The sequence below is a fragment of the Hippocampus guttulatus genome, chromosome 7 (assembly GCF_054856545.1).
Source record: "Hippocampus guttulatus isolate MCC_2025c chromosome 7, RoL_Hgut_1.0, whole genome shotgun sequence".
NCBI classification, from domain to species: domain Eukaryota; kingdom Metazoa; phylum Chordata; class Actinopteri; order Syngnathiformes; family Syngnathidae; genus Hippocampus; species Hippocampus guttulatus.
Genome location: NC_141267.1, coordinates 8,501,878 through 8,519,108, shown reverse-complemented (window position 1 = coordinate 8,519,108; position 17,231 = coordinate 8,501,878). Strand labels below are relative to the sequence as shown.

Genomic DNA, 17,231 nt, shown 5'->3' with positions numbered 1-17,231 from the left:
CATCTCGGTCGCCGTCCGCACCCCCACCTTACTATCTGCAAAATTTGCCAGGCCGAATTTCGGTCCCAGAATGTCCCTTCAGGCCCTACTCATGAAAATTAAAATGAGATGCAAAAAGATGCAGTGAGCTGAAATGCGACAGACTAAGCAACACTGCTCTTGGAACCAATTTGATGCTCTGAGCAAAGTCGATGCAAAACTGACCTCATGGCGAGGGCACGGCAATGAAAGAAAATGTGCTTGTGAGTTTAAATAGCGTAAGTCAACATGCACGTTGCATCACGACAAATAGTTTATTTACTTCAAGAATAGTCATTTTTCCTCCTCGATTCGCTTCTCTTTCAGTTCTAATTATGGAATAAAATATGAAGAATAAGAATAATAAACAGCAAATGAAATTGTTTGGTTAGAACATGTTCACAATACACGCCAAAAAATATGGCCTACTTTTTCATGGCTGGGTTGTCAATTTCTAAAAAAATAAACATGTCAGATCGTAGAGAAAGCCTTAAAGAAAACAGCCTCAATTTGTTTTTGCCGTGTCCGTCGTCCCACTGTGAGCTTGAGGACTGGCTGCTCCTTAGTTGCCTTTAGCTAATTAGAGGAAGAAGTGGCGCAATCGTGACTCTCTGTCAGACTCAATCACTGTATAGCAAAAGGCGCCAATTAGTCTTATATGAACATGATTAGAGCAGACTGCAGCACGGCCTGTTAGTAGCCCAGGTAGAATCTGTCTGTGTGCGTGTGTGTGTGCGTGCGTGTGTGTGTGTGTGTGTGTGTGTGTGTGTGTGTGTGTGTGTGTGTGTGTGTGTGTGTGTGTGTGTGTGTGTGTGTGTGTGTGCGTGTGGCCTGAACTAGCCTATCCAGTTTGCGTATCAGTGTGATGTCAGATTGTTCGATTTTTGGATCGATAGCAGAGCCAAAACTGGGCCTTGACCACAGGATGGGTAATCACTGCCCTCAGTGACTGTGTGTGTGGAAATGTGTGTTTTTTGTGTGGGTTTCTGGTCTGCGCTGGCCCAGTGTGTGACTGTCCTTTCCAGCTTCTAATGTTGTTAATACTGATCAGCCACTGTATTGAATTCTCCGCTACTGGACGGACAAAGCTAATCACTGGCTGTAGGACTCCTTGATCAATACTTCTCTGCATGGAGGAGTGAATCTATTTTTGTGGTAGTTCACAAATATCAATCGTGATTATAAATAAATGGTCAGACTGAAATTTCTCTGCCGTAACATTCAGGGTTGCGACATATTGCGTTATTTAGACTTGAAATCTTGGATCTAAAAGCAATCCTGTTACAGGAGACCTTGTAAACAGCTAAGCAGGTTTAATGTGCTTTTACTCCACAGTTTTTTTTTCAATGAGCATCACCAATGGCAAGGAAGGGGCCAAGTTGCTCTGCCCATATTCCATCTTGAGAGGTAGTAAGCTCTGTGTAAAAAGAAAAGCTGGTACAGCAGTCAGAGATCCGACGTTGTGATGATGTGTTGTTTTCACTACTGTATGTATCAAAAAAATCACATTGCTTTCAGTTTGCTGAGTATGGTTATACAGGTACTGTATACTGCGGTTGATCGGTGATGCCATTTGCAGTCCACCTTTCAAAGTTACCTGAGATAGGCTCGAAGTGAATAAGCAGGATAAAAAAAAATGCAGTATGCTCCTAGGTATATTTACACTCATTATAATCCTGTTTTTGTTTATTTTGCAGCCTTTCCCAGCATGATAAAGAACTATCAAAGTGTTGAAATTATTCTATGATTTCTGGCCACATTCTATTTACTGTTTGTCTACACGTATTGGGACAGTGGGACAGATTCTACCTGGGCCACTTCTTCTCTGTGTTGATCTCAAGCAAAAGCCATGGACATGTGTACATTATATGTGCATACTGTGCATAGTAAACAGAACCGATGACCTGCCTTGAACGTGATCTTGTCCTTCTCTCAGCTATATTTAGACCTGTACTGCTCTGAGATCAGATGTTGATGTTGGACGGTGAATGTTTGCTGTGTTCTGGACAGTGGTCCACTGTAGTCGGTCAGGAGAGCAACAGGCATCCGAGTATACTGTACTGTCATCGTGTTTTATAAAAGACATCTGTAGGTTTACTTTTTGGGGAGGTTTTAATGAACTCAGCCATCCATTTTCTGGACCATACGTCCTCAGTGGGTTGCCAGCGAGCTCGAGGCTGTCTCAGACTTGGGGCGAGAGGTGGGGTACATGAAGGACTTGTTGACAGCCAATCGTTGAGCGCATTTAGACAAAAACATTCCCAGTCACATTCACACTTACCCGTACACGATTTAAGATTTAAAAAAAAAACACGCAAGCACGGGCAGAATGCAATATCCGACACGCAAAAAAAGGAATCTTCTTACTTTATCGATCGGGTGACGTGAGGTTTTGTCGTCTGCTGGGCAGCAGGGGGCGTCGTTGGCTTTCTTGTTTTGATACTTGGCTCTCAGAATAAGATAGGATAAGAAAACCTTTATTAGTCTCGCAATGGAGAAATTCCCGATTCACAGCAGCAAAGTTATGAAAGGAAGAAGTAGAACAACAAAATATAGGAGCTGCTGGTGTACATTATTGACATTTGTTATATACACGGGTTGTTTGTCTACCCTGCGACCTAACAATTCCTCCCTGTGTGTCATCATGAGGACACAGTCACAGTGAAAGGGGAGACCAGTTGCAAATGGCAGCACAAAGGGGGGTGTGGGGTTTTTTTCTGCTTCTTCAGATCAAATTTACAATTGATTTTCCGGCCAAACAAAACATATCCTCATTAGTTCCTTTTTGCTCACACCTGCAATCTTACTTTGGCTCGTCAATGTTCCATACGTGGCCGTTGACAGCTCTCACGCTCACACACACACTCCACGCGGCGTTCCCTCATTTGTTTTGCCTTTCTCCTCCTCACCTCTTGCCTCCTTCCTGGTGTGATGTGTGAGGCCTCCCAGCTAATTCCCACGCTACAAAAAATGAAAACGGAGGTAGCATGTGTTTAGATATGTGTGTGGGTTGACCTTTGACATGAGTCCTGTGTCATTCCCCATCAAATAACATCTGGCCGTGTTCTTTTATGTATCACTCTTGCATGCATATCTTACTTAAATCCCTCAACCCCAGTTCCCATGAGCACATTACACACACATTTACTGACACTGTCATTTTCCATCCTGACATTCTGACTCTTAGCATAGTTGCACATACTCCATGACTGATTAAAGGTCTCCCTTGGATTGGCCTTTTCGTTCTCAAAAATCTACTGGGAGTTTGTACTATTGCTAAAGTAAATTAAATGCCAAAATCTGTATTCACTTGCCAGTTTACTTGACAGTAATTAATGACAGATAAGTTGCATTCAATTGGGATGTTCTAATGATATGTGTTAATTCCATAATATTATGACGGCTTCTCGGTATTGTGTACACAGTATGGTTTCCACAGAGTAAAACCTTCATTTGAACACCAAAGAGTCTTGCTGTCTTTGTCCACATTTAAGTTTGAATAATGAAAGATAAGAAGATCATGTTTTCCCTTTAAAATAAGGAAGTAGTTAAATAAAAGGGTGGTCAAACAGTCTACACATTATGCAGTCATCACTAAATAGGTTCCTTTTTTCCTACTAAAAACCAATACACATTTGCTGTTTCCTAATTCACCTTGAGAAAAAAAATTAAAAGACTTAAAATACTTGAAAGAAGAAAGGCTTTCAAAAACATTTTTCGGCAGAGGAACTTAAACAATATGGTACACGTTGTCCCGAGGTTGACTGGTTAGCACTTCTCACAATGCAGAGTTGCAGGGTTCGAATCTCTCCCCCTGCCTGCGTGGGTTTTCTCCAGGTAGTCCGTTTTCCTCCCTCATTCCAAAGAACTGCATAATAAGTTGATTGGATACTCTAAATTGTACTTAAGTGTGATTGTGTGTGTGAATGGTTGTTTGTCTTTGTGTGCCCTGCGACTGTGTGGCAAACAGTTCAGGGTGTACCCTGCCTACTTCCTGAAGACGGGTGGAATACATTCCAGCACGCCCGGGACCCTCGTGAGGATAAGCGGTTTGGATAATGGATGGATGGATCAACATGTATAGCAACATGTGGACAACATTGTATAGTTCTGGTAAACGCATGATGTCCGCACCATGTTTACTCACTGCTTAATATCAGACCGATGAATATGACAGTTATCTGTCCGATAGTTGTTGTGCATCCCTACAAAATTCTCCAAAATACACAAATATATTGTCTCTAATGTTTCAAAGTATATTGATGAATTTGAGCTATGAAAAAGTGAACAGTAATATCCCTTTAACCTTGTTGCGCAATGCTTGAGACTTGTTTGCTCCCAAGTAAACCGAGGCAAGACCTGGCAATAAATGCAAGCTGCAGATCCTGGGAACAAAAGCTGAGGTTAGGATGTGGGCGTGTGAGAAAAGTTGAGCAGAATTCAGTTAAAGAGCGAAAGGGGGGTTGTCATTTGCGTCACATAACTGGAGAACAATGCCGAAGGTAGAAGACCACCAAGGTCATCATCGTGTTACGAGTGCAGTGTAACCGAAGGAACAAGACGCCAGCCTGTCTCTTTTTCTCTCTCTCTCCCTCTTTCTCTGCCCGTTGAGTGGAAAGTTTCACTTGATGTTATGCTGACATTGTCAACATCAACAACAGCTCTGTGACATTAAACACTAAAGATATGACAGTTTGCAATGACGGGAAAGGTTCATCTAAGCTTAATCTTGTACACCGACAAATACGCTGATCAGTGATCACACTGCTTGCATTAATTAAGTCCTTTATTGACAGGAAGAGTCCAGTAATCCTTTGTGGGGGTTGGATTGTGATGTTTGCTTTTATTTTAAACACATGATGTAAGCAGGAGTTGTTTTTGCTCAAGATGAAGTTGTTGTAGTACAACCTTTTCATCAATAAGGGGAGCTATCTCCATTATTTTCGGGTTGAACACGCCAGCAGGCTCGAACGAACCTTCACCTACGCTTGCTCAACGAACCTTAACCTACACTTACTCAACGATATGGGTTCAACATGCCAAGCGTTGAAAATCTCGGTGTCTGCACTGAACATGTATTCACACATCCACTCGTACAAATGTAGAGCAAGAATTCCTCTCAAATGAATTGGTGAAGCGTTTGGGGCGGGGGGGCTGCATACGTAAGTTCCCTCACAGCTGCCTCAGTTCCCCAGGCAGATCTATTTCGAGCTTCTGACGTCACCGGTGTCCTCTGATGGAGCCTCGTCACAGCCACTTTCACTGAGCTGGCACGGGGCGGGGAGGGAAATCGGCCTGGGTAAGGTAGAGGGAATCATCATTGAGGTAAGGGCTGCTGTAGCTCTGCCCATCTGCGCTCTGTCACGCCAATCATGTGCGAGATGGAGCACTGCATCACTGTGCTAGATGCAGCCCCCCCCCCCCCCCCCTTCTCTTCAATTCTCTCTCGGGCAGGTTCATTCAGCATCAGTTTCATAATAGCCTTCTTCCATTTATCAGCCACAGCTATAAGTGGAGTGCTGTAGACAGGTTGTGCTAGAAATAGACTCTGGCAACCTTCATTTGCTCTGTGAGTGCACTGTTTTCGATTGTTACGACCAGGCAAGACGGGTGGGGTAGGGTGGCCGATTATTTGAAGATGAGGAAAAATACCCAAAGTTCTCAGCACGTCATTTTTCACTCAAAGTCACATTACCTTCCAACAAGGTTATTTCTCATTGTGCATTGCGTTGCTTCCAGTGTATCAAAAATGGATAACCCGAAGACGAGTGATCGTGCTCTTCAGTGTGCCCTTGTGCAAGGCAATGTTATCCTGAATTGTTATATTAGCACTAGCAGTGTCATGAGAGTTACATAGTGTACACAGGTTAGTCTTTAAATGCGGTGACTGGTTAAGGAAGGGTGTGGAGAGTTTATACGAGTGAGTAGCGCGACTGACGTAAGATGCTTCACGTCACTGTTGATGTCACGTTGATGTAATGAGCTAGCGTGGAGGAGGTGTGCATATTATGCGCCTCTGAAAAGCAACATATCTCAAGGTCAAAACGATGCTTGCAAATTTGGCAAGGATCAAGAATGTGTTTTATGCTTTAGTCATCAATGTTTCATACTTAGCCATACCTTGTGGAAATAATAGATTGATTGTACAGTAGACAGAGCCGCCACAACATTTTGACCATTTTTATCTCAGAAAAGTCAGTTCAAGAGCGGTTCGTAGTAACAATGCTTTGTTGCTTTTTTGTATCTCTCGTGTGTTTATTTGCACCCATTGAACGAGCTCAGCTTCAGTTGCAATGCATCATTATGCTTTTTGTGTGAGGTTTTAGTTATCCGGTAGAAAAAAAAACAAGATAAGATGAGATAACCTTTATTTGTCCCACACTGGGGAAATTTGTGTATTGAATGTTGTACCTTTCTCTGTCTTTTTTTAGTTTTGATGTGGAGAATGGCCTTTCGGTGGGTCGCAGTCCTCTGGACACCCAGACCAGCCCGGGTTCTGGTCTGGTCTTACAATCCAATGTCCCTCACAGTCAACGGCGTGAGTCTTTCCTCTACCGCTCCGACTCCGATTATGACCTGTCTCCTAAAACCATGTCACGCAACTCATCCGCGGCCAGCGACTTGTGAGTACTTCATTACTTTTTTTTTTCTTGCAGTAAATGAGTATAATGAAATGTGCTGGACTCACTGTTTTGTGACTATTTCATATCCCCGTCTGTGGTCCCATCTGTGGCACAAGTGGCACCTTGTCCACCAATATATACCTGTATGTTGCGTCTTTGTTTTAAAGGGAGGAGGGATTGAAGCAATGTGAAGTCAGTTGGCTCCCTCGGTGAGGCAAAGGTGTAAAGATTGCTGTGATCTAATTCCCATGATTTAAATCACTGTGTCTCCCTGCTATCCCTTGAGCACTGACCCTCTAAAACCAACACCACTGCAAAGGTGTTGGACAGCCCAAACAGTCCCAGCATGCATTTGTTTTATTGTCTTCTTCCTAAAATAATGGCCTACGCCTTTTTTTGTCCAGAAAACATGAAAAACTGAACCAAATACATATTGTATTTGTCAATCATTTCATTTCAAGGGTAGAATTGAATAATCTCTTAAACTAAGGCTGTAGCCGATTTTAGCAGAGTTGGCCAGCATCCCGAGATGTAATCAAAATATGACATAGGCCATCATTTTAAGAAGGTGACGGTATGATGCAACTGGGAGTCGCGGCTTGGAGTTTGAAGCGGATTACGTGGGACAGGAGAAGTGAACTCATCTCTTTTCGTCAATGGACGCTACAGCTTCGTGTTTGCTTTCAAAACTTAGCTTGTAGCAGACGTGTGCACATTTTCAGCATGACGTCTCTGACCCACTGGTGAAAGGACACTTTGATCCTCTCCTCTTTCATCTATAACTGCGTCAGACAACAACGTGTATGCAGAAAAGTGGTAAAGATTGCACGACTGTCTGTGTCCTATGTGTTGTGTTGTGTTATTTTGTTATTTTGACTTCAAAATGGCGCCGCGTGAGTGGCTGCCTTTCCAGCAGCTCCTATATTTTGTTGTTCTACTTCTTCCTTTCATAACTTTGCTGCTGTGAATTGGGAATTTCTCCATTGCGAGACTAATAAAGGTTTTCTTAATGTTTTGTCACATACCCGTAGGTGGGGAGCTAAACTTACATTTACCATTATAAAATGGAATGTGCATCCACCAAAGAATGTTGTTATGAACTTTCAAGTTTGAGTGTCGATGGTTTATTTGTGCTATAAGCCATCACATTGGCAGACATTTCATCTGAAAATGTATGCAAGGGTTACAATATTGTTTCCTGGCTTTTTTTGTCACATTCTTTTATCTCATTTCTGAAAATACTGATCAATCGTTAACTCATGTCCACGTCAACCTAAGTTAGGTTAATAGATTAAAATTTAATATACAATGAACTCTGAACAATTACGGCATGTAAGGTTTTCATTTCCTCATTCTCTTATAAGTAAGCCATGGAGACTATAGGGGTGTTCCCACGGCAACTTTTACTCCGGTGTAGCACCGGTGCTGCCCCCCATAGAGCGTTCACACGTACAAAGTTATACCGGTGTAGCCCCTGAAGACAGCTTAAACCGGAGCAAATTTAACCCTGCTCGGGAGGTGGTTTAAAATTTTACTCTGAAGTAAATGCTAGTTTACAAGTCAGCACCGATATAAAATGGTACGTGTGAACGCTACAGGGGTAGACTTGCTACGCATGAGAAGAGTTGATTACATATGGGTATTGAATGCGTTGCTTTCGTGCTCTGTTGTACTTCCGGCATCTTTCCTTTCTCTCTTCTCTCATCCTTTTACGGTGTCTGATAGACCACAGCGTTGATTTGTCCGGAGAAATATAAACCATGGTTTTTCGATATGTCACAAACAACGCGGGGAAAAGGAAGTACACGTTACGCATGCACATGTTTTATTTCCGTATTATTACTATCATGTTGCATGGCCGCAGAAACTGCCGTGTGAACACAAGTGGGGCTGCACCCGGGTTAACGCGCTTCTCCTTAGTAAGCAGCTTTTTACGTGTGAACGCTCCACAAAATTTACACCGGTGTAAGATATATCGCAACAAAATACGTTGGTGCAGCACCGATGCAAATGTATGCCATGTGAACACCCCTTATAAGCCTTTTTTTCCCAAGGTTGAAGTGGGCATAAGTAGAGATGTCCACATACATTTTGGTGCCGATTATGCGCCGTTTTTGGAAATTATCACCAATGTACCTACAATGATTTTGAATGGACAAATATTGTCTGGTTCCTCCCATAACTCTCACCAAAACATGTGCTTGCTTATATTGTTGACTAGAAAGGGGTGTTTACCAGTGTAGTTATTCACTGATTTTACACACACACACACACACACACACACACACACACACACACACACACACACACACACGTACACAGACACGGGCATTTTTTTCCCCACTGTGAATTTCAAATGTTGCAAAAGAACACACTGTAAGTCTCATGATGCTGACTAAAAAGAAAAGCCTTTTTGGAAGCAACAGTCAAATGGAACATCCAATTAAAGTCTTACAAAGTGCATGTTTGTATTTGCAGGCACGGAGAAGACATGATAGTTACCCCATTTGCACAGGTTGGTAGCATTTAAACATCATCCACGCTGTAGATATTCAGCTCCACAAAAATGCTGTTTAGACTTCCGAGAATTTTTCATCACAAAAGTTTGATTTCAATCCTTTTTTGCATACTTGCTGGAAAAGTAGCTGTAGTTTTATTGTTATTCTTACATAAAGGATGCTAATTATTGCCTAAAAGAATAAGGCAATTGAAGATTCTTTTTGCGTAGTGCATTCAGCAATATGTTGGATTTAATTGCAACACATTTAAACTGTGAGTTTTTCAAATAAGATACTACGGAAAGTTTGCATTTTATAGACTGTTTTCATCTCAACTAATCCTTTATGAATCTAAGTGTAACTTTGTCCAGACCTCTGCACCAATAAATATTTTCTTTAACTTCAGAATGATTTCATGATCGCATCTGGCTGTTCAAAACAATATCTCTTTATTTATATAGCGCATCCCCAACAACTGTAGCTGTCGCAATGCCCTTCTCAAATGTCCCCCAAATACGCATCAACTATTTAAATATTACATGTACAGTAAGTAATATTAAGCAGGTATCTTATCCAATTTGCCATGTTTTGCTCACTTATATTGTGCTGTGATCACAGACAAATGAGATATTTGCAAAATTATAGTTTTCAAACACTGGGGATATTGTATGGATGATGATGATGATGATGATGATGAAGATGAAGGCAATAATAGTAAGACCCCAAAGGACATGACTGATTGAGCCGAGCGATTTTACAGCATGATCTGAATCAAACTGTCAAGGGAAGGCAAGGCAGCTTTATTAATAATACATTTCATCCAATAGGCAACTCAATGTTCTTCAGACAAGCAAAGACACGACACCTAAACGAATTTACAAACACAACAGTTTACGACATTCGGAAGGAAAGCAAAACAAAAACAAAAGGAAGTCAAGTCATCATCTAAATCCTTGTGTTCTACGCTCAAGGCTGCATCCTCATTCCGTTTATTTGTCTCCTCAGATTCTTGCCAGTCTACGAACAGTGAGAAGTAATTTTGCCGTTCTCACACATTTGCAAGATCGTGTGGCAAACAAGTAAGAGCAAGCCAATAGACTGATTTGATGCCTTCTAGATGTTTTTCTATCCCTCATCTTCCCAATTGGTGCTTGTTGCAGGTGGCCGCCTAGCAGTAACCAGCCACCCCTGTGTAAACCATGTCACACAGGTCAGTCACGGCACCTCTGCTACAAAAGCCGAATACGTGTTTACATGTGGTTTATTATCATAACTGTCCGCATTTCCATACAAACATGTTGAGCAAATACAGAAACTCTTTCTCTGAATATTGAAGTGAAGCAGGTGCAGTGCCCTGAGATTATTGGATGTCATTCAATTTACTGACCCGGACTTGTATTTGTTCTTTCAGAGGAGCCTTATCAGAAGTTGGCAGTGGAGACTCTGGAGGAGCTGGACTGGTGTCTCGACCAGCTCGAGACACTTCAGACGAGAAACTCTGTCAGCGAGATGGCGTCTAATAAGGTGAGAATATGGACCGTTACGATGCGTCCGCTCATCTCAGGTCTTATGAGCTGTATGCTATTGCTTTAAGTAATGCACAAGGCACTCATGCGTGTGACCTCTCCATTTTGTTCAAATTTGGGCACCCTGTGGCACAAACTGTGGCTTGCATTCGGGTAGCTCATGATGTAACCCATCAGTGCCATCTCTCATTCCATTTTATTGCCGAATATCACTCAATTTAAATACCTGCCTACAACAACAAATTCTGGTCATTGTCTGCTAGAACAATTTTACTGATGGCACGCATAAATGCCAAAATGTGTTTCTCATTGAAATTGTACATCAAGCAAGAATAGGAAAGAATTCCCCCGACAAAGCGTGAGCAATTCCTGTCCTCAGTTCCCAATCGCTTATTGAGTCTTGTTAAAAGGAGAGTGTAATGTAATTCAGTGGTAAACATGCCCTGTCCCAGCTTTTTTGGACAGGGTCCGCAGGCATCAAATACAAAATGTGTGTATATTTACACACACACAAAAAAACGACTGTTATGATTTTGAACATTACATATGTTGTCCTTGCAGTGTATTCACCAGAATCCGTTAAAAGATGTGCAAATAATTGTATTCTGTTCTTATAGATTTTTTTAGACAATGTCCCAACGTCATTGAATTTGGGCTTTGTACAATTCAGTGCATTTTTTTTTTTAATTCAGAGCATTTAACAAATTTAAGGCAGTGCCAGTGTGAGTGTGTACAAACACTCGGGCTCATGAACAGTGATTTCACTGAAAGAGTTAACCCACGTCCATCCCGGCGCCGCTTCTTTGCTCCTCCGTTTCTGAGTCAGCGAGTCAGCTTCTTCTCCTCTGCCCATCCTCTGAAGGAGGCCGATCTGATTGGACCGCAGGGAGACAGCGCTGTAGGCTGGGGGAGGGGCAAAGGATTCTTACAGTCTCTGCTTTTTATGTTTCTCATTGACAGTGTGTGAAAGTACTTGAATGGGCGACGGCATTCGCTTCTCTTCACCCCCTTTAGCACACCACATTTCCAGTCATCACCCCCCCACATCCTCTCCCTGACAACGCACCCAACCTCTGCATTACCTTCAGGACTGGGCAAACTTTTATTTTCAGTGGCACTGCTTTTGTTTTTATTCATCCATTTATGCGGAGTGTAAAGCAGCGCGGGAAGCGGTTAGAGCCTGGAACTGAGCAAATAATTAATTTGTCTGCCCACTGGCTTGGATTTTAAGCAGAGAAATATCAACATGCATGGAATGGCATGCCCGTGTTGGTTCTCTGGAATTGTCTGTGCGGGAGACTCAGACAGGTGAGCACGCCTTGTTTACATCTGGATTGGGATTTGTAGTGGTGGGTAGTGCAGGCTTTGCGAGGGCTGTGTGACAAGTGAGGCACGCACACATGAACGGGACATGCCTGTTAGCGAGAGCAGGCATTATATTGGGAATGTTGCATTTGTTCGCATCTTCCATTTTTGCATTGTGTGGAAATACAGTAAATAAAAGCAAGAGTAATCCCAGGAATGACAGAGTGACTCAACTAAACAGACAAAACGTTATTGCTACAAGATGTTCATCTACTTTATCATTATGCATATTTGTGTATGTGACTGGGGCACATAGCATGTGTGTGACCGTAGCACCATTACAGGATTTCCTCAGTCTTGTCACACTTATCACATGTGCTGTGATACAACATAAATGTTGAATAATTATATTTTGGGGGAATCTGAAGGGGAACATTTCTGAAGTTTTTGCAACATTCGCCCCGTTCAGAACGACTTTGCAGTGTGTTGTGGAATGGACATATATAACTGGCATTAAGTCTGTGAGCCAAATGATGGCCCACGTAGTCTTTTCATCTGACATAATACAAGTAAGCATACAAAACAATTAACAAAAAAATCTATAAAGGAATGACTGATAACAGTATTTACCTACCGGTACTTGAGATGGATGCAGCTCCACGCCAACATTGCCTAAATGCATCTACCGTTTTGTGAATTATGAGGGTTGGCACTGGGACGTGAAACCTTTCAGCCACTGTGGCTAAACAGTATAAAAATCTCTGAGCAACATTTGAGTGTAGTTAGCCACACTATCTTGTGTTTGTGTGACTAAACCCTTGGCGCAGGGCGGCGGTGCTATTTGTTTTGCCGCTATGTTGCTATGTGTGCTGCTCATGCAAGCACAAGGCAGAGGCATTGTAGCCCAAATAACACAAGATGCATTTTTCCGTTATGTCGGCATAGCTTGATGGCTAACTGCACGTCATAGTGATGGGAAAAGTCCAAGAGATTTTCATTAGAAAGAAGAAAACCTTTATTAGTCTCGCAATGTGAATTGGGAATTTCTCCATTACAAGACTAATAAAGGTTTTCTTCTTTCTTATTAAGGAAGTATCAATTATGCCAAATCTCCACAGATGAAATGAGGGTGCTGAGCACTTTTGGGTGGAGTGGCTGTTTTTTTTTTGGGTTGTGTCAGCTCATCTCTGTTTTAGCCCCGCCCAAAAATCCGGACATCTGAGAGGATGAAAGAGTTTATGCTATATCTTGCCAATTTAGTACTAAATTGTTCCCAGTCTTTGCACGTTTCAACACTTATCGTGCAACATATTTAATGTCAATCCATGATCTGATCCGTGTATCCTCAAGACGGTTGCAGGCGTGCCGCAGCCTATCCCTGCTGTCTTCGGGCGGTAGGCGGGTTACACCCTGAACCGGTTGCCAGCCAATCGCAGTGCACACACAGACGAACAACCATCCACGCTCACACTCACACCCAGGGACAATTTCAAGTGCTCCATTAACCAGCCATGCATGTTTTTGGAATGTGGGAGGAAACCGGAGTACCCAGAGAAAACCCACCTAGGCCCGGGGCGAACATGCAAACTCCACACAGTTAGGCTGGAGCCAGGCTCGAACCCACAACCGCTGCACTGTGAGGTGGACGCGCTAACCAGTCAGTCACTGTGCCGCCCCATATTTAATGTATTCAAGGGAAAAAAACACATAAATGATTTTACAGGATTGTTTAGGAAATATTCGCCTTGAAACATTTATTGAAGTATGATTTTTATCAAGCAACATTGTCAACACCTTTTAATGGAGTCATTAATGTCATTTTTATTTTTCATTTTTATTTTCCTACATTCAAGCACAGTGGTAATGTTTGAATGTGCTTCATGTTGCAATGACTCACAAAAATATGCAGAAAGGGTATTTTGGGAATAAAACCACTGACTTGTTTTTAAAACATGACGTTCCATCCCACATTGGTGCACAAAGGCGCAAACTCCCCATTCCACCCAATTCTACCAGCGCAAAGTCTAGCAACTGACCAAAAGAAAGAAAACACCACCCATGCGCACAGTTATATTGTGCTTTTCACTGAACTTGCGCTCGGGACGCAAGTAGTATTCTCAGGTTACGTTTCTGGCCTCTTATTGCATGACACAAAAAAATAATGGTTTTGTGTAGAAGAATCCCTCAAGTGATGAATTATTTAATTGTACATGTTGAAGTTTAAACAGTTGTTACACTAATCACATTTTTTGTGTCCACACAGTTTAAGAGGATGCTAAACCGAGAGCTGACTCAACTGTCAGAGACCAGTCGCTCAGGGAATCAGGTGTCGGAGTTCATCGCCAATACCTTCCTCGGTGAGTTTTCACACAAAGCAAAAAGAACAAAATGACCACCAACAGGTAAAAAAGGAGGCAGCTTATATGTTCACTAAATCTGCCTACTTTGCTTTGAGATGCTACCAGCTGTAAAGATTTCACTTGACATTGCCGGTACAAAACCGATCTCACAAATAATAGTTTTTGGGGGCGGGGGGGGGGGGGGGGGGGGTTGTGCACAAGAAAGGTGGACCGTTTGTTTAGAGTGCATGAGGAGTTATTAAATTTGTGCCCATGGAAGAGATATATTCGAAGCTTGATAGTGTTACCAACATGTATCATAGCTTGAAGAACGGCTGCTGTGGTAGATTGTGAACTCGCAATGTCGAGGGGATGAACTTAACTGCACTGTGTGATGCTGGTGAGTTATTAGGTTTATTGATTTGGGGATTTTGAAGGACAAATATAGTATATACTGTATAGTGTTGTTGTTGTTGTTTTTTAACATGCACAAAATTAGCTCTTCATGCACTTTACTTGGGTTTACTGTTCGGCACTTTCTGCGGACTTCGATGGTGGAATAGAATTTTTTTGTGCATGGTGCTTTTTGTTGAAATTATTGGAAGATCCCACTCACAATAGGACCAAATCTGTTACATGTTTTATTTGGTTTGTGTTTATGTGTGTGTGGGGGAGTGAGGGAGGGGGTGGGGGGGAGTCTGCCAAAGACAAATTTTTTTTTGAAAAATCCTTGTGCGTACCCACCCAAAAATCAAATAGACAAACACAAATGCTCTAGAATATTCTATAAATTGTTCACATTTTCATTAACAATCTAGCTTTGGTGAAGAACAAATCTAATGGTGGCCTAAGACTTTTGCACAATGCTGGCCAGTAGCTCGAAATGTTGAGAGGTTCTTGATGGTTTTGCCAAAGAACAACGGGCACTTTTACATTAGAATAGTCTCTATCAGTGGCTCTTAACCTGGGTTCGACAAATCCTAGGGGTTCGGTGAATCGGTCTCAGGGGTTCGCTCTTCCACGGAGGTTAAGACACATCCGACTCAAGATGTCAATTAGTTATGACACGACCGCTTGGCCATCAGTGGCTACAGATCATCACATGACATTGCTTGTCCAATCAGTGCAGCGGGAAATTTAGTTCGCTCAATAGTCAACGTGTGACTGTCGTGATCGTACGTCGTGTGATTTAAAAAAAGAAAAATGTTTTAATACATGCTAACTATGTCGAGCAAAAAAAAAAACCCAAAAAACAAAGTGGTCGGACAAATATGTACAATATGGATTCCCATGCATCACAGACCGTGATGGGACTCAGCGTCCTATTTGCATGATTTGTCATGCCAAGTTGAGCAACTCTCGTCTCGCACCGGCAAAACTGAAGGAACACTTCTTGAAACTGCATGGAGATTCTAGAAAATTTTAAAAAAACGTACAGTATGTCTTGAAATTTTATTTACTTTTTTCTGTTTTTAATAAATGTGTTTTTTATGTCTTGAATTTGAAAAAAATCCTATTTTTATTTTTCACTCATGAAGGGTTCGATGAATATGCAAATGAACCTCGAACAAGGTCAAGAACCACTGATCTACATGAATGTGGGCATTAAGATTATTCATTTTGTCCCTGTACTGTGTCTGAAGGGAGAAAATAGTATCGCTATTCTATTAAAGTGACTCACATCAAAGCAAATTTCAAGATTTTAAATGCAAAGTTACATGAGAAAGAGTACGTTGAACACATCCGAAGTGCAATATAGAGATTGTTTCTCGATGAGAGCCAGGAGGAGAAGGTTACTTCTTATGCAGACAGAGCATACGAGGGTTTTTCCTCCCCTAAAAAAAGGTGGCGGCGCACTGACAGACAGCATTCCCGGACACATTGTGTGGCGTTGTCGTAGCAACAGGGTGCAATATTATTAGAGGGCATGTTGCATCAATAAAAGAATCAGTCTACATCCGCCGTGCCGGGAGGATGGTAGTTGAACCGAATAAGGAGGTAGCTGTCCCTCACACGCTGTTTTGATATGGGTGCCTTGACGTCCAGCCTGGCTGTGCTCGGAGATGACCACCATGGTTTCTGGTGTGAGAAAAAGAAGGCACTATGAGGGAGGTAAGCGGGGCCACACAGCTCCTAGGCTGTGTGATGCCAGCTCTCTGCTCGCTGTGCATCCTTATGGTACCGTGTGCGTTTTGGGGCTCAGATTTGGATGTTATTTGATTGTCCCCATTCGTACAGTGAAATACAACTTACGGGGATGTAGTCGAAAGCTTGTTGTTCGATCTTACTACTCCAAATTGGCACGTGGAATATTTTGCTGGATGTAAAAAAAAAGATTTTAATAGCTTGATGAGTCACTTTGAACAAGCAGGTCCCTGTGGGGACAGCGCCTCTGTGGCAACACGTCATCAATTGGTGGTCATTTCTTTTTCGTTATTGCATCAAGAGAGACAGGAAATATGACGTCAAGTATTTAAAATCCCTAAGTTAAAAGAAAAATGCTAACTTATTCCCCAGTTGACCCAAGATCACTTTCTGCTGGTGTTTACACAATACACAGATAAATAGGCTTTTCTTTTCTTTCTTGAGGTTTATGGCTGGTAGGTTTTGGTCATGAGCAAAATTCCATTGGCGAAACGCATTGCTATTTAAACCCACATTGAGGTGTGGTGTCAGAAAGAGTATTTGAGGGTCTGCAGTCGGGGAAGAAGTTTGAATCGCCTTTTATTTTCCTCTTGCTAAAACATTTCATCAATTCACCTCATACATCTCGAAAACAAAACACACAGCTGGATGACCAAGTGACTGACATGCGCATTAGATGACGTGTATCATGTGCGCCGGCTTTCAACATGGATATGAATGCAGGACCAATCCTGGCTACAAATGATTGAACAGTTCTATCCTGGTTTAACATTTTTT

The 17,231-nt window shown here is 42.1% G+C and overlaps 1 protein-coding gene across 5 annotated transcripts in view; it reads left to right on the top strand.

Annotated features, from left to right (window-relative positions):
- LOC147202158 (3',5'-cyclic-AMP phosphodiesterase 4C-like) overlaps positions 1-17,231 on the top strand; it is a 91,988-nt gene that overhangs the window by 65,158 nt on the left and 9,599 nt on the right. For all 5 annotated transcript variants that reach the window (XM_086115840.1, XM_086115839.1, XM_086115841.1 and 2 more), the window contains 6 exons: positions 6,450-6,641; positions 9,120-9,156; positions 10,145-10,218; positions 10,300-10,349; positions 10,551-10,663; positions 14,234-14,327. In XM_086115840.1, the coding sequence (XP_085971966.1) occupies positions 6,450-6,641; positions 9,120-9,156; positions 10,145-10,218; positions 10,300-10,349; positions 10,551-10,663; positions 14,234-14,327 (560 nt within the window). The remainder of the gene's footprint in view (positions 1-6,449; positions 6,642-9,119; positions 9,157-10,144; positions 10,219-10,299; positions 10,350-10,550; positions 10,664-14,233; positions 14,328-17,231) is intronic.